A 22,033-nucleotide genomic window follows, 5' to 3' on the forward strand; every position below is an offset into this window, starting at 1 on the left:
CTGCCAGCCATGATTCGTCCCAAAGACCCTACCACCCTTCTTCCTTGCAATGCCCTTTCTCTTATCTTTCCCTTCGTATCACCATGCTTACACCTAACTGATCCAAGGTACTTAAACTCATTGATCTCCTCCATTTCTTCACCATTCAAAATTATTTTGCATTCTTTGTCACATTCAATTCCCACTGGGCTATATGGGCAAAATACACAACCTCACTTCTACTTCACTCACAAACCATCACTTTACTCCTGAAGGTGTCGAGTCAACAAAATTATTGGCCAAGAGAGGTAGAGAAAGGCTACAGGTGGCTCTTTTCCGTCTATTCCTTGTCTTCAACCACCTATTCCCTCCCTTCCCCTACACGCCGCCACGCCCACAGCCTACCACCACTATATCCTCCAGCCCTGTGTCTCCTGAAGGTGTGTAGTAATGAAACATACTGGCCCAGAGAGGTAGAGAAAGGCTGTGGCTCTTTTCCATCTCTTACTCGTCTTCAGTCACCTATTCCCTCCTCTCCCCTACACGACCACAGCCTACCACCACCATACCCTCCAGCCCTGTGTCTCCTGAAGGTGTGTAGTAATGAAACATACTGGCCGAGAGAGGTAGAGAAAGGCTGTGGCTCTTTTCCATCTCTCACTCGTCTTCAATCACCTATGCCCTCCTTTCCCCTACATGACCACAGCCTACCACCACCATATCCTCCAGCCCTATGTCTCCTGAAGGTAGGTAGTCAACGAAATATATGGGCCGAAAGAGAGGTAGAGAAAGGGAAAGATGAGGACGAAGACATACGGCACGGCTCTTTACCTTCTATTCCTTGTCCATCACCACTCATTTTCTCCTTTCCCCTACATGTCTACACACCCACAGCCTACCGCCATCAGCCCTGTGTCTCCTGAAGGTGTGTAGGCAGCAAAATAAACTAGATAAGCGGTAACTCACCAGGTCAGGAAGCGGCATTTTGAACGGACGCTGTTTGTTGACACTTGATTCGCGGGAGTTTGAGGAATTGAAGGAGTGTGGCTTGCTGCTCCGAAGAACCCGCATATTTTTCTGTGATAAATAAAGGTTTTCCAACATTATTATCTTATAAACATCATCAAAGTAGACATGAAACAAAGGAAATGAATAAGATACAGTATAAGGAGAGGGAGAAATATTCACATAAAAATCATATAAATACATTGACAGTCGTAAGAGTATTAATATACTGTTATATAAATGGTTTCTCTCTCATCATCATTATTTCATGGACGCCTGCTCCTAGGAGCTCCCACCAGGGGATGGCCACAGCAGAAGTTTCCAACTTTCACTATCCAGACACTCCCTCCTTGCCTGCTCAAAGTTTCTCAAAGATCTTTCCCCCCTTTCCCTAACATACTCTTGCACCCTATCCCTCCACTTCACTGGAGGTCGTCCTCTAGCATTCCCTCCCTCCATCTCACTCACATTCACACTTCTGGTCATCTTACTCTCCTCCATTCGCTCCATGTGGACAAACCACTTTAAAGTCTGTCGCTTCACTTCTTCCACCACTCCACACTTCTTCCCTTCAACCCCGTGACACATTCCAAAACGCTTGTACACACTTTCATTACTCATTCCATCCATTCTACTCACACCACAAGCACTCCTGAAACAACTTATTTCCACTGCCTGCACTCTAGATCCCTGACTTTCATTCCAGGCCCACATCTCACTTGCATATGTGAGGCAATAACTCATCAATTCCCCCAACCATCATGGCGCGCGACTCATTTTTTTTATCATCATCATACAGGGTGTCTCGAGCGCCGTGATGGTTGGGGCGAGTGAAATGTTGCCATAAATAACTCTGTGTTTTCAATACGTAGAGCTTTAACTGCATTCTGATCACACTATCGTGTTCACGAGAAATTTCCCTACGTCATGTAATAATATATTTCTGCAGTCAATGAACAAGTGTTGAAAACAGTGAGCATAAGTAAACCATGTTATAAACATTTTTTAACATCTTCACGGTTCAACTCATCGTAATACCATTTTCTTATTTGTTTTGTCGAGTTTTTAAAATGTGTCTTGATTCTACAGTCACTGCTCAGTCTGATGGTGTCAACCAAAACTGGCTAGCTCGCATATGAGGTGAGCTATGGCATATAATAAAGAAACATGTTTCACTCGAGCATGCAAGATGTGGTCCAACATGAGTGTTAGCGGGAGAACGGAGCAGCCAATCAGCTGCAAGCTTACCAACCTGCCTAGGCGCCAGGAATCTAGCTTACGTGAACAGACTATAGTATTGTATTTCTCAAATCCCTCTTTACCTCCATGCTCACACTTCTGCCATTCATGATTCGTCCCAAAGACCCTCCAACCCTTCTTCCTTGCAATGCCCTTTCTCTTATCTCTCCCTCCATATCACTATGCTTACATATAACTGATCCAAGGTACTTAAACTCATTGACCTCCATTTCTTCACCATTCAAAATTATTTTGCATTCTTTTTCACATTCAATTCCCACGCTATATGGGCATACAAAATCAACAACCTCACTTCTATTTCGCTCACAAACCATCACTTTACTTTTGTTGACATTTACTTTCAGCTTTCTCCTTTTACAGACACTATAAAAAACACTGACCAAATTTTGTGAGTCACTTTCATTTTCTGCAATGAGCAATGTGTCATCAGCAAACAGCATCGAATTCAGTTACACAGGATCGTCCTCCTCTAAATCCGAATTGAATATTTGTTAATATACTGTGTATGTATGTGTATGTGTGTGTGTGTGTGCGTGTAATTCACCTCTTGGTCTGCTGCGGGTCTCTCTCGAGACAGCCAACCGTTCCCCTACGGAAGGAGCTCAGAGCTCAGTGACCGATCTTTGGGTAGGACTGAGACCATTCACACACAACACACCACGACAACGAGGTCACAACTCCTCGCCTTACATCGCGTACCTACTCACTGCTGGGTGAACAGGGGCTACACGTGAAAGAAAACCCAACCCAGCAAACCGTCACCGTCGGGCCTCCGTCGGCAGAAGGTTGGCCACCATCGGCAAAAATTGTGACGTCAGTTCAACAGAGAGCCTCTGTACTCCCAGCAAACATAACCGTCGGGCCTCCATCGGCAGAGGGGCAGCCACCGTCAGCAAAATTTCTGACGTCAAATCGACGGAGGGCCTCCGTACTCCAACAACTTTAATTATCATCTCATGCAGTAACATGCTGTAAATGCGTGTGTAAAAGATGTTGTTTATGATTGTGGATATCTATGCGATGGATAATGAATCGATTGGTCTTTCCATAAACTGCAAACTACCATGGGCATATAGTACATACACTTTTGTGTACACACACACGCACACACACACTTACACACACACACACACATGCGCACACACACTTACACACAGACACACACGCACACACACACTTACACACACACACACACACACACATGCGCACGCATGTATAACACAATAATTATTAACATTCACCAGTGACGTGAATCCTTCTTCGATTACTTTTTCAGTAAATCAATCATTGTTATCATTATCAATATCTGTAAATTAAAATGAAATTATGTACTAAGTGGAATTCTATATCCATAATGAAATAGGAAAAAAGTCGGGCAATCATGATGTGTTTGATAATCTCGATCACTGACAGACGATCAGTGCTAGACGGCGACACAGTGTAGCTGGCGGCGGGTGTGACCCGTGGTAAGTGAGCCGTCTGATCTTCCCTGCTGTATTTTGAAACACTTTTTTGTGCAAAGTAAGTTTGCTGAAGTTCTTATCATGTATCTTATGCTGTACTGTGGTAGTTAGTTGTAATAAGTGCATAAGATTAGCTGTAACTGGTGAAATGACTCATTCACAACCCAATAGCCTAGCTACTTTACTTTGTTTTCTCGTGGTTTCTTTTTTTTTTTTTTTTTTCCTTACATTCTCACATTATTCCTAATACTGTAATATTATGTGTCAATGGCAGATTCGTTGTCATAATATTTATTAATATAGTAGCCTACTGCATAGTGTAACTGCATAATGCTTTTTTTTATTAATTTCCAGAGTGAGTCCATAGGCATATGAGTAGACATATGAGAGCCGTGGTGGAAAATAGGGATGTACCGATACCAAAATTTTGACCAATACCGATACCCCAATATTTGACCAATACCGATACCTGTGCACTGATTTTTTTTATACAACAATTCCAGCAGCTAAAGGACAATATCAAATGTTAAGAAAAAAAAAGTATTCAGAGCTGGCCTGAAAAAAGGTGTCCATAGTCATGAATTTCTTTTTATCAAGTTTGTTATTAATAAACTTGGGTCTCTTAAAGACATGGGTAAAAACAATCAAATGAAAAAAATAGTAATATAAAGTAGTACTATTTATTTGATTATACATGGAGTATGGATTTTTGCGAAAGGCAAATACAGCACCCTCTCGAGTTTCGCGCTCGCCTCGTTCCGAAGGTGTAGCGCTAAACTCGAGGTATTGAAAACATTGAAAAAGAGCTTATCTGTTCCGACCAGTGGGATTTTTTATTTTATTATTTTTTATTTTTTTATTTTACATGTGGGCTATGGCGCCGGTAGACTATCCATCTGGGCCTGATGGTGGGCCCCGAGCCCGTCATGGTGCAGGCAACTGTTTACAGTGGCGCCATTATAATTGGCTCATGCTGCCCCCCTGGAGCTCACTTTTTTCCTCCTATACTCCCTTGTTATCTCAAAAATGTACCGTGGAAAAAGGAAGAAAACAGGAAGAGAGAACGGGTTGTTTTAAAGCGACAGATAAAGTCTTACGATTGGCTGAGCTCTGAAAACAAGCTTGTGATTTGCTGGGAGTCCGATGACGTCGTCGCCGGCGCTCACCCGGCCAGCGGCCTCGCTGCCTTGAGGCAGTATCACACTAGCCGTTTTCTTCTAACCATTGTGGCTATTGGCAACCCCCGTGCACCCATCCGGGATCGAGTTGTCGGTTGTATGTAATCCCACCGCGTTGGCGGCAGCTTGGGCAAACGCCAAATCCAACTTTTCCGAGTGTGCATCACACACAGCCAAGGTCGGTTGGCCGTATCCACATCCACAACGTAAACAAAGCACTTGCCCTGTATCGACATGGCGTTGTCTGCTAAAGTAAGGGCTGCTGTGGCTTGTGCTGTCATTACCCAAGTTATGGACTTGTTGCTGCAGTTAAATGAAAGGAAGAAGCTGTTGTGGGTGTGGCGTGCCTGTGCCAGTTCTTATTGTCACCACTGCACGTGAGCGGCCAACCCACCCATCTAGACTCCGACCACATAAACACGTGGATCAAGTAACAACACACACACACACACACACGACTCATCATGAACCATAGCAGATGTTTCTCACAAACAAAAATGGCTTTGCCATTTTCTAGAGTGTGTTAGAACTTAATAGTGAGTGGTTCACACAAACCAAACATACCCAATGGCAAGAAGAGAGCAGTGTTAAAGACGACTGCTCTCTTCTTGCCAAGAGCCAGGTTCGGTTCATGTGAGCCACTCACCAAATACGTTCAACACACTCAAGAAATGGTGGTCGTTTCTGTTTGTCAGAAACATCTGCAATGGTTCCTAATGAGTCTGGTGTGTGTGTGTGTGTGTTGTTATTCAATCCATGTGTTTATGTGGTTGAGTCAAGATGGGTGGGTTAGCCACACACACGCAGTGGTGACAATGAGAACTGGCATGGAGGAAACACAGGCATGCCACACCCACAACTGTATTTTAACTGCAGCAACAAGTCCATAACTTGGGTAATGGCAGCACAAGCCGCGACAGCCCTTACTTTAGCAGACAACGCCCGACAGCCCTTACTTTAGCAGACAACGCCCGACAGCCCTTACTTTAGCAGACGACACCAAGTTGATAGGCTACAGGGCAAGTGCATTGTTTACGTTGTGGATGTGGATACGGGCAACCGACCTTAGCCGTGTGTGACATACACCTGGAAAAGTTGGATTTGCCTGTTGCCCAAGCTACCGTCAACGCGGTGGGAAGAAAAGGGCTCAGTGTGACACCAGCTTACGGATAACCGTGAACTCGCTTCCAGTTGGGCGTACGGGCGTAGCCCGAAGCCCCAACGGTTAGATGGAAACGGCCATTGTGACACCGCCTCAAGGCAGTGAAGCCGCTGATAAGGTGAGCGTCGGCGATGACGTCATCGGACTCCCAGCGAATCACAAGTGTGTTTTCAGTACACTCAACCCTCGATTTGCCGGGCCTCCATTTGCCGGATTTCGGATTTGCCGGACAAGAGTCCGTGGGGTAAAAAAAATAAAATAAAAAATAAAATAAAAAATAAAAAAAAAAGTCCGGGACAAGTCGATTTCAAACTACCGCGCCAGACAAAGTTCGCAAATCGGGCACTAGATGGCAGCGCGGGCGGACATACACGTCTAGTACTGGACTGTACACAAGTCTGCCGCGTCACACGAGTGTTGTGCTTACGTGCTTGTCGTGGATACACCTCTTCTTCACAACGATGCCACCCAAAAACCCACCAAAGAAAGTAACCAAGCGTACAGCTAAACCTGTGCACCTTTCTGTGTCGCAAAAACTGGAACTTTTAGTAAGTAAGGTAAATGCTAATAAAAAAAACAGTACAGTACCTGTATATAGTATATGTATGTTGTATATGTGCATGTTGTAGAAGGTAATATATTATATTACAGGACAGTATAGGACAGCTATGCGAGGTGTAGTCCGGGGGTGGGTTGTGTTTCCCGGACATATATAGGGTAAAGTCCGGCAAGGGGGTAGACCCCCGGACATTTTCCATTGCCGGACATTTGCCATTCCCGGACAAGCCTTCCCCCCTTTTAGTCCGGCAAATCGAGGGTTGAGTGTACTGTCAGCCAATCATAAGGCAGCCGCCTGCAACTGCGGCTTCAAAACGACCCATTCTCTCCCTCTCTCTCTCTCTCTCTTGCCACAGCCACAATGTTTGGAGGAAAACGTCCAGTGTGATACTAACTTTAAAGGTAGTGTGCGTGACGTGTCAAAGCAGCACGAAACTCAGGGTGATAATGCGCGAAACTCATGATGGTAAGAATTTAGGACTAACCGCGAAACTTGTGGATCACGAAACTCGGATAGCGCGAAACTCGAGAGGGTACTGTACTGTAATTTCTATAGTTACGATATAACTTCCAAAAAGCACGTTTGGTCAGTGTTAAAATCAATCCGTTCACTGAACGCAGCCAAAGGGCGCTGGCTAAATTCTGACAGGTTGACAGATACGTAGAGAGGCTAACTCAGAAGACGGAGCAGAATGTGAATGGTACGTGTATCAGACCAGCATTTGCGTCACCCACACACTACATGCTCAGCAGCCAAGAGAGAAAAATGTTTAAATTGAATAATAAAATTATTTGACATCTCCAGTGAATTATTGTACAAATTCCGGGATTATCATATTATCGTACAGGCGTTATTGTACATGATACAAACAGTCGGATTTCTGTATATGTACAATAATTATTGTATGACTGGCAAGGCTGATGAGGCGAGTGGAGGGGCTGCCAATCCCGCGCCGAAGCTACTAAACCTGTATTGTACGCATCTGCAGTACCAAAGGCTATATTGTATACTAAGTATTATATACTTGTATTCAAAGTAATATGAATCTTATCATTTAAAGTGATGAAAATTAAATCACGGGAAATTCCAAACTATGTAGTATCATGATACTAGATAATTTCACTTTTCTAATATTTTTTTCAAAAATTTTGAAAATCCAATTTCTGTTCAACAAAATTATTTGCAACAAGTGACATGCGACGAACAAAACTCCTTCAAGTGTCGGTAGCATCAACAGAAAATCAGCCGATACCGATACATGGGTACATCCCTACTGGAATAGGTGGTGAAAGAATGGCTCCGGACAGTTAAACATGGGGATGCTGAGCTACAGGACTTCACAACATACTACTTATGCCAGTAATTTACAGGATAGTAGCAGCCAACAGCTATAAAAAAGTGACAATTTTATAAGGACTAAGGGCCGCTTTCACAATCATCTGGGTAGGCGGTGGCCGAAATGGTAGCGTACTGGGCCCACATTCACCGCGTGATGGACGACGCGGGTTCGAATCCCCACACTACCACTCGGATTTTTCAGTCACCGCCGAGTGGCTTAAAACTACCCACATGCTGTCCTGAAGACCACCCATCAACCCGGACTCTAGAGGAAGCCGTCCAAGTGAATCAAGAACGAGTTCCGGGGGGCAGCACGAGCCAATGCAAGATGGCGCCACTATAAACACTCGCCTGCGCCAGAACGGGCTGGGCCGACCATCAGGCCCCACCTGGAAGAAGCCTTGGGCCGACCATCAGGCCCCACCGGGAAGATGCCTACCGGCGCAATAGGCAACAACGTAAAAAAAATAAATAAATAAATAAATAAATAAATAAATAAAAACCTAACCAAAGGCCTGGTAGCAGCCGTTACCATCGCCTCGATCCGCTTTCACAGTCGTTGTTTTCGTGGTATCGTTGACTACCAGCGTGGTAACGATCATGACAAGACGAAGGCGCGTGATTCGGCAGTGTTGGTATGCCAGAGCGGAGGGAAATGTCAGCATTACATCAGCTAACGGAGGATTATGAAGGATAAATGTGAAAAATAAATGTACAAAGAGTAAACGTGAAGAATAAATAAAGAATAACTGAGAAGAACAGATATGATGAAAAATGTGGAGTGTCTCGCTGTAATACACCACTCAAATCTGCTGATAGCCTAATATTTCCTAGAGATAATAGGTGAAAATTTATTTAAAAATGGTGACAAGCAATAAAGTTCTATTATTTAGCAGATGTCAGCAAGAGTGTCTCTTCACCTGTATATATTCATTACATTTGTTCATTATTCACACTTATTTAGCAGGCTTCACATTGATTCATTACATAACATGGCTGATTTCATTATATGTATGCCCTATGCATATACATACATATGAGGCTATCTAGAATAATACGAGAGTTTGACCAAGAAGGCATAACAAGTGAATATTGGTGATATGTATTAAAGTCCTCCCTTCTCGTTTATTGTGCATTTTGCAACAATAAACATTCAGTCAATCAAACTGACATTCTCAGCAGGACATTTACTGTCAGCAGGTGAAGTGAGTTCAAGTCATTCAAAGTCTTCTAATTGTTTTCTCATATTACCACTGAAGCCGTGCAACGTGTTGCCGTATAGTGTGTAACATTTTTTTACAACCATTTAAAGAAATAATATAACCAATTGAGGGCAAGAATTTGTACTATTTACTAATTAATGTTATTGGTAAGCCCCATTGGGGAGCCCCCACGGCTACCAGAGCTCCGTTACCAGAGGTTCCAATCTCTGGTACTATGCAAACAAACAGCGCCATGAAAGGCGACTGTGAACGTGGATTTATTGTTGGTAGCAGCGATCGCCACTCATTGGTAACGATCAAAACAAACATGACTGTGAAAGTGGCCCTAATTAATAATTTAGATTTATTTATTTTTTTACTTTAAGTACCGTGCACATCACTAATTTCGCCCGATTTTGAGAATTGGTGGCTACAGTTTTCTTAATAAATAATAATTAAATAAATAATAGTTAAAAGCACACAATACAAATGTGTTATCACATAATGAATGTCTCAGGAATTCGAAAATATACACCACAATGCTGTACTGTCAATGAAATGCACATAAAAAAATAAATAAGGCAGGCGGCATCAGCTGTTGTTTTCTGCACAGTCGAGCAATGCACCCACACCACCACAAGTATGTTCAGGCGATGACAATTTTTTCATGTAACAGCGTCTTCCCATTATGATTCAGTGCCTGTCCAGCAGCCGAGGAGTTAAGGTGCGTGTCATCTGTCTTTGATCACGATATTGTTTGCCAAATTTTGTTTATTTGAATTTACTGAAATGGCGAAATAAACGATACTATATGTAAGAAATTGGCGAAACTGATGACGCTGGCGAAATAAATGACGAAATTAATGACGCATTTTATGATTTTCACCATATTACCAAAGAACTCAGGTTGTCATGATGCCTTCTATTAAAAATTTTCATCATGTTTCTCTTTTAGCTTACAATCGTGCCTAATCCCTAGAAGCCATCTCGGCCAATAAGAGTAGGCAAAAAACACTCCCAATGGTCTCCAGAGGACATGCAACATGCCCTCAAAGCATGCAGGGAAGATCAAGTTACTCCTTCTGAGGCTGCCAGGACTTTTAACGTACCAAGGAAGACAACAACTGACAGGTTACATGGCTAAGTTAGTGATGATTGCAAGACAGGGAGGAAAAGGGCTTTGACACCAGGACAGGAGAGAGACTTGTGCAACTATATTGGCTACATGGCTGGGAGGGGATTTCCTCTGACTATTAATCAAATTTTGATGCTTGCTTGGTGTATAGATAAAATAAATGGAAGGTAAGTGTTTGGATCATCAGGTCCTTGTGAAGGATGGCAGAGGTCATTTTGGCACAAATATCCCGATGCCACCAAGTTGAGACGACCTGACAGGATGGACAGAGGGAGGCCACTCTACAGTTGACACTATCAGGGACTACTTTCAGCTTCTTAATTAAGGAACATCTAAATAAGTGTGGATATTTATAGACCTCAAGATATCCACAATTGTGATGAAAGCATTGTAGATTTAAATAAATGTACACAGAGGGTAGTTATTCCCAAAAGAATGAAGCATGCTCACTCTAGGGATGTTGCCTCATCAAAACACATAAGTATTCATTGCTGTGTGTCAGCTGCTGGACATGCCATACCACCCTTCATAATATTCAAGAATTCTTTTCCAGGAGGCAAGTATGCAAAGGATGGGCCTGATGGTTGCCTTTATGGTAAGCAAGAATCTGGCTTTAAGGATTGTGATCTCTTTTTCACATGGTTTCAGCAACTATTCCTACCTCATAATCGTCCCACAGCTGAACGGCCAGTCCTGCTTTTGTTTGATGGGCATATTTCTCACTGTTCCCCACAGGTTATTGAACTGACTTGTAAAAATAATGTTACACTATTTGCTCTTGCCCCACACACTACTCATATCTGTCAGCCTCTTGATGTAGCTGTGTACAAGAGCTTCAAGTCAAAGTTGGGAAAGATAGTTCATTTAGGAAAAGCAATGGACTGTATTGGCTATCAGTTCGCCTCTTCGCCGCCTGAGGCCCCTGGCGTGCGATCAGGTCTAAAAAAGAAGAAGAAGAAGAAGCGGCGACAAATGTAAACAAACATTGGGTGGAGGGGCTGTGGAGGCCGTGGCCCCACAGCATAACTGACCCTCTATAAAACACTCCCAATGGAAAAAGAAGGTCACGTACGTGGGAGCATTGCCCACGGTGTCTTGCACATACCTATGAATCATATTTATTCCCAGTATTCGGTCCCAGAACTCAAACTGTACCTCGAGAACAGGGGAGTTCAGGTGACGGGGTACTTAATATACCACACAAGCACACGAAAGACAAGCTTTTATCAAACTGTATTGTCAGATCATACACGAACGATTTACAACCTTTCAAGTAACTTTAATTCATCTCATTGTAGGTACATAAAATGACGTCTGGCTCCGTCAGTGTTTGTATGCAAGTTTAGTGGATTTATTTATAACATGGGTCATATTCAAAGCAGCCTAGGTATAATCACAATCAACAAACAGTATTGACTATTTCATGTTACTTTGAATACTATTTGTTATTTACATGCAAGAAATTATTAAAATACCCTTGAATTGCACTTACACAGCCAGATCATTTAATGTACCTGAACTGATATGAATTATAGGCACTTGAGGAGTCATAGATCCTTCGGGTATGATCTGACTATTCCGTTTAATACAAGCTTGTCTTTTGTGTTCTTGTTATGGTATATTATTATCAATGCCAAGTGGTTTGTTAGGGATTTTGAAGGATTTTTTTTTGTCGTGGCCTATTGCACCGTTAGGCTTTTTCACTGGTGGGGCCTGATAGTCGGCCCAGCCCATTGTAGCGCAGGCGAGTGTTTTATAGAGGCACCCTCTTGTTTTGGCTCATACAGCGCCCCAGAGCTCATCTTTGAAGCTCTCTTTGGAGAGGTAATCTAGAGTCCGGGTTGATCGGCGGTCTTCAGGGCAGCATGTGGGTAGTCTTGGCCCACTCGGCAGTGACTGAAAAATCCCAGCTGTGTGACGGCCAGGATTTGAACCCGCGTCCTTCCTGGATCTCTCGGACACAGCGCCGGCACGCTAACCACTCCGCCACTGCCTCCCCAATATATTATTGAAAAATCAGCTGAAATGTCTATCACAACATTTGAACTTCACGTATTCACAAACTAAAATGCGCAGGTGGAACAATTATCAAAATTCCCGCTATGCTCATTAACATGAAATGAAATGGACCATAGGCTATGCACATTATTATTATTATTACCGTTACTATTGTAAGGATTAGGGTTATTATTATTGATATCATAACATAGTATCATTACATTATTATTTTATTTTGTTGTAACTGACTTGAAATGAAAACTTTTACTCAGTTTTTGTGGTATAGTTATATTTACCCATCTTCACACCAGCCTCCTCTTTTTTTTTAAATGGATATTAAAAAAAAGGCTCATCAATTTGCTGCTGCCATTTGTCATAGATGTGTAAATACTTCATAAATCAAGACTATGTTTTAAATAAAATATACACAATATTTTTCAGTTTATTATGACATATCCGGCAGTAGTAAAGTAACTGGAAAAGAGCATAATATCCATTTACATAAAGCTTATGTGGTCCACTAGCAACATAATCAATGAGAATAAGGTTATTCATTAAGTAATATGTGTACAAGTTCCAAAAAGTATGCAACCTCAATCAGTCATATAATTTAAACAAATAAGGGGAATGACAACTTGAAATATGAGCTACTCATAATTAATACCCATGTAACATATTCCAACCTAAAGGGTTATGTTGAGTTAGGAACGTAAAATTAGATTAATATAGATTTCTTAAGTTCGTTTATGAAAAATATAGATGATGCACTCCATATTCCCCTCCATTGATAACAAAGGCACAGTGTAAAGTGAATAGCACATATCAATGGTAATCAATTAAAGTTAACAAAATAAATATAAATTACCTAACCCGACTAGATCTAACCTAACCTAACCTGATGTGCTGATATTTCATCTCCTACTTGATAAACTACTATTTTTATTGTCATATATATAAGAATTGTACATGTATCTTCAAACCTCCCAAAAATCACTGGGAAAGAGTGTAGAGATCAAAACAGCTGTGAAAACAGCCACAAAATGTGTGGGAGTCCATGTGGCCATGAGCGACAAAGCCCATAGGTACATTAGGTCAGGTTAGGTTAGTTTAGACCTTGCAAGTTTATTTTCAATGATAAATATGCAGTACATCAATTTCACCAGTGGCAGAGTAAGCTACAGTGGTGAGCCACGGGTTTGCACCACCCGTGGCAATGCGAGTTCCCAAGCATATTCCAGTCTTTCACATTTGTTTTAATTTCTAAAATCTTTTCCATTGATTTCTGGGAGATCCGAAGGTCACTAGGATATGAATATGAAACGAGCCGTTGGTCGAGTAGGGGATGAGATAATGACCTGAAATGCCAGAATTTACTCTTTACTACACTCCAATACGACTTCTGTGTGCAACGAAACACACGAGAAATTAATCCAGACGAGGAAAGGTTTTGCCAGCGCCAGGGATCGAAACCGCGACCAGCAAGGTGGGAGAGCCACTCGATCCTTAACCAGTCGCCCATCTTAAAGAAGTACCCCCGCTCGCAGAGTGATTTATGGGAGGCTCACCCATCAGGCAAGTCGCTGCAGTACAGACACGTTAACAAAACCAGTGAACTCAAAGAGAAATTAAATACAACACAAAGTCAGTGTTAACCTTAAGCGAGATGGCTGCCGTTGCTTCAAGATTAGCCGATGCATGTTTAAAAGTGGTGAGACACAGTAACCACAAGCTTTATTTTATTCATATTGCTACCATATGGGTAAATCTTAGGAACAGCGGCTCCTAGCGGGTGCACATTTAGGGCACGGTGTGGTGGTAATTACAACATTACTAGCACATACGACAGGGTTTTGACAAGCGGACAGGCGTGTTTGTCACAAGGGGTGTATTTTACCGCACGGGCTCTTTCCTTTCTTCACCCCAGAGCTCGCAGTCTCATCGCCCATCGACTTGGAAGAAATTGTGAGGTCAGCGTGGAAAAATACACCCCTTGTGACATAAACACGCCTGTCTGCTTGTTAAAACCCCGTCGTAAATGTTGTAATTACCACCACACCGTGCCCTAAACGCGCACCCACTAGGAGCCGCTATTCCCAAGATTTACCACCATATGTACTGTGGACCGCTTTCACAGTCACTTTGTTTGTGGGAAGGGTGGGAAGGGAGTGAAGGCCAGGGTGTGAAGAGTGAAATATCAGGCAGTGCAGCATGAAGTGTTCTGGTGTCAGGCTTCCCTTATTTGTTTGTGTGTCAGGTTGTGTGGGGCACCACGGGCAGTGGCACTATGTATGCGGTGTCAGGGAGCGGGTCACGTCCGTCTTGGGATGGACTGGCGAGGAGTGAGGAGAGGTTGTCACTTTGTGATAGGTGGTGACCGTCTTGGTGTTGCGCCTGTGGTCTAGTGAAGGAAGGCCTGCCTCTGCCTGCAGGGCCAGGGTGGGAGATGACCTGAAGGCGCCGAGGGCAACTCTAGAGGGTCGAGAGACAGGAGCAGTGCCCGGCCGGGGAGACTTTGTTTACAATGGTTTCGGTGCTCGGGGCAGTTTGGTGCTACTTCCAACGAGAAGGCATCTCTAAATCACTTATCTTGAGACCAGAAGTGAAAATAGCTACAGGTACTTAAAATAACAATTATTTAACAGGAAATTAAATCATTCTTAAGCTGCTGAGAGCAAAATAAAGAAAATGCAAAACCTCCCAATAGATAAAAGTCTACTCCTAAGAAATAAGCTCCTTCCAGACACTAACATTGACCTTGCTGAGCCACCAACTAGCTCTGCAATAGATGCTGCCACACAAACTGAGGAAAACATAACAGATGATATTCAGACACTTCATGACATCCCTCAGGAAGAGCCTGGCTCATCAGCAGACTCTATTGCTCTGTGCTGAGCAGATTCTGTAGGCAGTATGCCTCTACCAGCTCAGTACATATCACTATAAATGAGGAATTAAAATCCAATAGTACACACAGTCCTACCCAGGTCATAAGTCCTCAAAATCCCAACACCAACACACTATTTGCCTGTGGTATTCTATCTACTGAAACTTCTCAGATCCCCTTCCCTCCTGCAGAAGAAATACCTCGGGGTCGTAAACGACCACTGAGAATAGTCTAAAGCTCGAGTCATGACTGCTGAGAATGTACAGCAGGATATTGAGAGGCAGCAAACAGAAATTAATGCTAAAGCAACGAATCGTCGAAAGACTGATGCTCCTAAGGGCAAGGGTAAAGGTAAAGGGTCAGCTACAAATTAAAAATCCACCAAAGACAAGAAGCAAACCAGGATTTCTGAAACAGGTGAAGAAAATGTAGGTCTAATGGAGGACCAGACCTGCAATGGATGTGGCATGGACTGGGATGATGAAAGGGTAGTTTTACAGTCAAAATGGGTTGGATGTGAGACCCAAAGATGTCCCCACTGGACATGTCCCTGGTGCCTACCTGTGGGATTTGATTATAAAGATGAATACTGTTGTGATGATTGTGTCCTGTTAGTTTTTTTTTCTTCTAAATGTCAAGGAAAAGGATTTGTTTGTATTTGTTTATGTTTGCCATCAATAACTTCTTAAAGTTTTTTTTTTTTTTTTTAATCTGCCCTTGTTGTGAGGATGAACTTTATAGATCTGAGAGTGCTGTACTTCAATTCAAGCAGTGAGGATAATTCTTTAATCCATTGTTATTGAGCATCATCATGTTTTTTATTTTACTCAAAATGTTTTGTTTATTTTCAATTATTTCATGCTTCTTTATTTTTGCTATAAAATTTAGCATGACCATATTTTTTTTTTTAGTTAAGAGGATACCATTACATTTGTATCATGTGTTTCTATATGGTATATTTCCAAATCTATTGATAATTTGTTGAGATAATTTTGTAGAGTTTTTATAAATTAATCCCTGTAATCCAAGATGCATGTTGGTAGCATTAATTGCCAGCAGTACTTTCTCTCCCTCAACATACCTTATTTACTGTACACATATAAAACTTATATAATTATCTAACAGCCTCCTTACATATATCTACCAACATTTCAGTTTAATCAGTGGTCTTTAAAATCATTTAAATCCCGAGTGTAAGCCAGCATTTTAAAATACCGCGCCCATGTTCTTTCTCTACTCCTCATGCTAAAAAGCCTTGGTTTAACCATTTCATTGCTAAGCGCTTGCAACGAGACTATCCCCTCAGGCACGCTCGGGCACCCCAGCAGGGGAAGGGGATCTCTTTAAACCGCTATATCTCAAAAACTATTCATCACAGTTACAAAACAAAAACACCATTGGAAAGAGGAGGCCAAGATCTATAAGATTCGGTTATGTAAGCCTCTCCTGCGAATGTACAGGCACGTTCAGGGGGTGTTTTTTGATGTGAGTGCGACTGGCACTCACAGCGAGCTTTTAACAACACCAGCAAGTGACGCTAGTGCTCGCTCTTTTAACCGCTGTATCTCAAAAACTATTCATCACAGCTAAAAACAAAAACACCATTGGAAAGAGGAGGCCAAGATCTATACGATTCAGTAATGTAAGTCTCTCCTGCGAAAGTACAGGCACGTTCCGGGGGTGTTGCCTGTGAAGACGTACATTTATACGAGCATGACGGTCAGCCGTAAGGCAACTACTGTAGATCTCTTGATGATGGGGTGCTGGGAGGGCAGCATTGCTAACTGCAAAATTTACAACTATTTGGTCAAAATATCAGTCATGTGATAGGTGAAGCTATGCAAAAATGTTGCTATATTGGTCAACAATTAACATCCACCAGTTGCTCGTCCGTAGATTTTCTCCGTGCTGGGCTGACATGATTTTCCACCAAATTTAGTGAAGAACCCACTCAATTGGCAATCTTGTGTTGTGAGAATTAGTGTTGGAACACTCTCATATGCAGGATATTTGAGTGCGGCTGGAGGTTGCAGCGGGCGTTTAGCGCCATCAGTAAATACGCCTAACGCCCGCTGCAAGCGTTTAGCAATGAAAGGGTTAATCATGCTTGTTCTCGTGCTATTAAAGATAGAGAGGCAGCTCACAAAAGGTACCAGAGCCTTCACACTCCTACTAACCATGAACTTTACATTTCAGCCCGGAATCGTGCCAAATCTATTCTCCGACTTACCAAAACATCTTTCATCAACAGAAAATGTCAACACCTTGCTTTTTCTAATTCTTCCCGTGACTTCTGGCACCTAGCCAAAAATATCTCCACCAATTTCACTTCTTCCTCTTTCCCTCCTCTTCTTCCCCCTGACAAGAGCACTGCCGTCTCATCTATCTCTGAGGCTGAACTCTTCGCTCAAACTTTCTGTAAGAACTCCACCCTAGACGATTCAAGGCATATTCCTCCTACTCATACCCCCTCTGTCTCCTTTATGCCTGCTACTAAAATTCTTCATAATGATGTTTTAAATGCCCTCTATGGCCTCAACTCTCAGAAGGCTTATGGACCTAATGGAAATGATTGTCCTTAAAAACTGTGCTTCCGTGCTGACACCCTGCCTGGTCAAACTCTTTCGTCTCTGCTTATCAACATCTATCTTTCCTTCCTGCTGGAAGTATGCTTTTGTACAGCCTGTGCCTAAGAAGGGTGACCATTCCAATCCCTCAAACTACCGCCCCATAGCTTTACTTTCCTGTCTATCTAAAGCTTTTGAGTCAATCCTTAACTGGAAGATTCAAAAGCACCTTTCCACTTCTAACCTGATCGCCAGTATGGATTCCGCAAGGGGTGTTCTACTGGCCATCTTCTTGCTCTCTTAACTGACTCTTGGTCATCCTCTCCTAGCCGTTTCGGTGAAACTTTCTCTCTTGCGCTAGACATATCGAAAGCCTTCGATAGAGTCTGGCACAAGTCTTTGCTTTCTAAACTGCCCTCTTTCGGATTCTATCCCTCCCTCTGTTCCTTTATCTCCAGTTTCCTTTCTGGCCATTCTATCTCTGTGGTGGTAGACAGTCACTGTTCTTCCCCTAAACCTATCAACAGTGGTGTTCCACAGGGCTCTGTCCTATCACCCACTCTCTTCCTGTTATTCATCAATGATCTACTTTCCATAACAAACTGTCCTGTCCACTCATACGCCGACGACTCCACTCTGCATTATTCAACTTCTTTCAATAGAAGGACCTAAATTGCGCCCTTTCAAAGATTCACGAGATCTGGGGGGGGGGTTGTCATTCCTGTGAACCCTACTACTAGCCTACTTATTATAATGATACTACTACTACTACTAAAACTTTTACTACTACTACTAATAATAATAATAACAAGACATGTTGCGATTACTTATGTTATGTAATTGATTACGATTACTTCATATTTTCACGATTACGATTACAATAAAATTAGGTGTAATTGATTACGATTACGATTACATGATGTATTAATCGTGATTACAATCGCGATTACAGGAAGGACTGAAAGGTGAACTTGCAAATTTCATACACAGATATTTAGAATACATACTTGCTGTGCGAGAAACTATTAACCCGGTAACAGCGACGGGCCAAATTTGTGGCTTTACCATGTACCAGTGATGGGCCAAATTTTTACCATGATATAAACCCCTCAAATAGATGATGCACAAACTGATCACAAATGCATTGGTACTATATATTATGAAATGGTTTGCGTGAGTGATGATTTTTTGTCATTAATTCGCTTTGAGGGGCCTTTAACATATATGTTCCCTGCAGCTACCGGGTTAACTAAAACTTTGCTAATGTAATCGCAGAAGTAATCACAATTACGATTACATTATTAATGTATTCAATAACGATTACTTAGCAAAAAACAAGAGGGTAATCGAGTACAATTACGAATACTTGAAAACTGTAATTGATTGTAACTGATTACGATTACAGATTACGATTACCCCATGTCTAATAATAATAATAATAATAATAATAAAAGAAATAATAAACATACAAAGTAAATAAAAGATATTGCAAACATTATCGTATTTGAATTTGTAAAAAATATAAAAAAAATTAAAAAAATGCTCACCAAGCGGCGCCAGATGGATTTGGTGAATTCAAATTTTGCTTTCTTTTTTTAGTATGTAGCTCTAACAGATCTAACCTTTAATTGCAATATATTATATATATATATATATATATATATATATATATATATATATATATATATATATATATATATATATATATATATATATATATATATATATATATATATATATATATATATATTACTGTTGTAATATAATCATTCATAAACTCAAAGTGGACAATGAAGTTTCATTATCACCAATAATAAATATATTGGGTGACTAATTTTGTTATAATCTTCAAGATTCTTACTTAGTTTGATTTACAAGTGACATGCAAAAGTAATTTGTAACATGGTATAATTTTTCATGCAAATTCATTTTTTATTGGTCTAGTTAAGTAACTAATATACTATATTTACAATTATAGTTATAATTTAAGTCGTTGCAATACATTTATTTCTTTTGTCCTTATGTATACGTGGTGCTGTAATTTTTGTGAATATATATATACATATACATATATATATATCTCTATATATATATATATATATATATATATATATATATATATATATATATATATATGTGTGTGTGTGTGTGTGTGTGTGTGTGTGTAAGCCAGTGTGGCTTGTGGTAAAGGTGAAGGGGGAAGCGGGCATAGCTGGGCGTTATCGCGATACTTTATCGCTGATAACAAAATCGGGTTATCGGCCATCCGCTACTTATTTAAATATATGTCGGTATCTTCGTTACTTTTGTAACCAAACTAGCGATAATCTCTACTTTTTTCTGCTGTGTTATTTGGTGTCCCATCGTCAAAAGCTGCCGCTTTTGTTTACAAACACTGGTCTTCGTGAACTGCATTACGTTCAGACCAGTTGTTCACAAAGCTTTTAACATTATAAGTTGAAGGCTGAATCAGACATACACTACCACCATCCTCGCTGTTTCTAGAACGACACTCTGTACATATAAATACAACTCGTACAGAGTGTCGTTCTAGAAACAGCGGGGATTGTGGTAGTGGTACTGTATGTCTGATTCAGCCTTCCAGCAACTCTTAATTACGGTTAAAAAGCTTTGTGAGACTGTACAGGTCAACGCTTGCTGGTCTGAGCATACGCAGTTCACGAGAGACCAGTGTTTGTAAACGTGTGGTTTTCAGGTTTTGTAAGTTTTCTAAAATACAGATAATGAAAATTTGAATTCATCGTTTTTTTTTTATTTGAAATATCAATGTAGTATCGTTTTCGCCTATCGGACTTATCGCTAGCTAGTATCGGAATTGTGGATTTATATCGGGTATCGGTTATCGCCTATATTTATGTCTCCAGTTAACGAATATCGGTTATCACCGATAAGGTTTTCCATTATCAGTTATCGGGAATAAGGTTTTCTGTTATCGTGCCCAGCTATGGAAGTGGGTGAGTGGGGGCTGGGGCTAGCATATTATATGATCGGCACATGGGAGGCAAGGAGCGGCAAATGGGCGGCATATGATCGGCATATGGGAGGCATACTACGTCGGGCCTCCCTCCATTGTAACGATGAGCAAAAATGACATGGGGCTGACGGCGTTTTGCACCGTCGGGCCACCGCAACGTTAAACACACGACGGCCGGCTGAAGACCCGACGTACATGTGTTTGCTGGGTCTAACCTAACCTCGAGTTTCAGACACGCCCGCATAGCTTGTGAAGGCATGGGCGTGGGAGGTTTACGAGACCTGTCAGCCATGTGCCTAAGCAACCACACCGCGCATAGCTTGTGAAGGCATGGGCGTGGGAGGTTTACGAGACCTGTCAGCCATGTGCCTAAGCAACCACACCGCGCATAGCTTGTGAAGGCATGGGCGTGGGAGGTTTACGAGACCTGTAGCCATGTGCCCAAGCAACCACACCGAACCACCTGTTACACGTAATTTCCGCTTCCCTGACATCATTACCCTCCTGGGCACCTGAACGAAGGCCTATAGAATTCACGATATAATGGACGCGTCGCGGAAATGATTATTTACATGGATATTACCTGATTAAAGATGACGTCGGCTGTGCCCCCGCGGGTTGCAATGTTGAGACAAAAGAGAGGCTGCCTCGATGCGCGCGCAACTTCCTCTTGCTCTTGCTGTACAGGTGACCCGTTGGAGAGTCAGGCCTTCGTATTGGCACAACCTGTAAAAATAAAACAACACAAACAGTATCCATTACAAATCTTCCAATTCCCTATGTCTTGTACACCACATCTTTTCCAGAAAACTCTTCATGGCTTCTATAATTCTGTCATTTGCTTCATCACTCAGTCCCAGCAGCAGCAGCATCCATTCCCATTTACATCCCATATACATCCCAGCCCATCTCACTCAGTGCCACCCTCATCATCTCCGTCCTTTCTCTCCGGTACCTCCCACAAACCAGTATCACATGCACGACATTTTCATCCACACCCCTGCCACACATCTGACACACTTTGCTGCGGGACTCAGACCACCTGTAATTGCTTGCATTCACATTCATACACACATTCACGCAAACCTTAATTGATTGGTCTTGGTCTTGCTCTTTTCGTACTCAGCCTCCTATAATATATACCGATTTCCGACCCATAAACTCTCTCCTAGGCCCCAATAACTTGATTCCTTTATAATTATCGATAAAATAGCTAATTCCTGATGTAAGTTAGGCGTCAGAAACTAGTGAATAATCCTCTGGGTGAAATGCCGGAATTTTTCTCTTTACAACACTCCCATACGGCCA

At 41.9% G+C, this 22,033-nt stretch overlaps 1 protein-coding gene across 12 annotated transcripts in view; it reads right to left on the bottom strand.

The window, feature by feature from the left end:
- The window catches only part of LOC127006077 (uncharacterized), a 115,903-nt gene extending 94,384 nt beyond the window's left edge, over positions 1-21,519 (bottom strand). For 6 of the 12 annotated variants that reach the window (XM_050875573.1, XM_050875568.1, XM_050875569.1 and 3 more), the window contains exons 1-2: positions 21,309-21,518; positions 946-1,056 (exon numbers count right to left, since the gene is read on the bottom strand). In XM_050875573.1, coding sequence (XP_050731530.1) covers positions 946-1,050 — 105 coding nt within the window. In that variant the 5' untranslated portion in view covers positions 1,051-1,056; positions 21,309-21,518. Of the gene's footprint in view, positions 1-945; positions 1,057-21,308 lie in introns of all 12 variants that reach the window. The other 6 variants (XM_050875571.1, XM_050875566.1, XM_050875565.1 and 3 more) reach the window with 2 other exon arrangements.
- Between the last annotated feature and the right edge of the window lie 514 nt (positions 21,520-22,033).

This window comes from Eriocheir sinensis, chromosome 32 (genome assembly GCF_024679095.1).
Source record: "Eriocheir sinensis breed Jianghai 21 chromosome 32, ASM2467909v1, whole genome shotgun sequence".
NCBI classification, from domain to species: Eukaryota; Metazoa; Arthropoda; class Malacostraca; order Decapoda; family Varunidae; genus Eriocheir; species Eriocheir sinensis.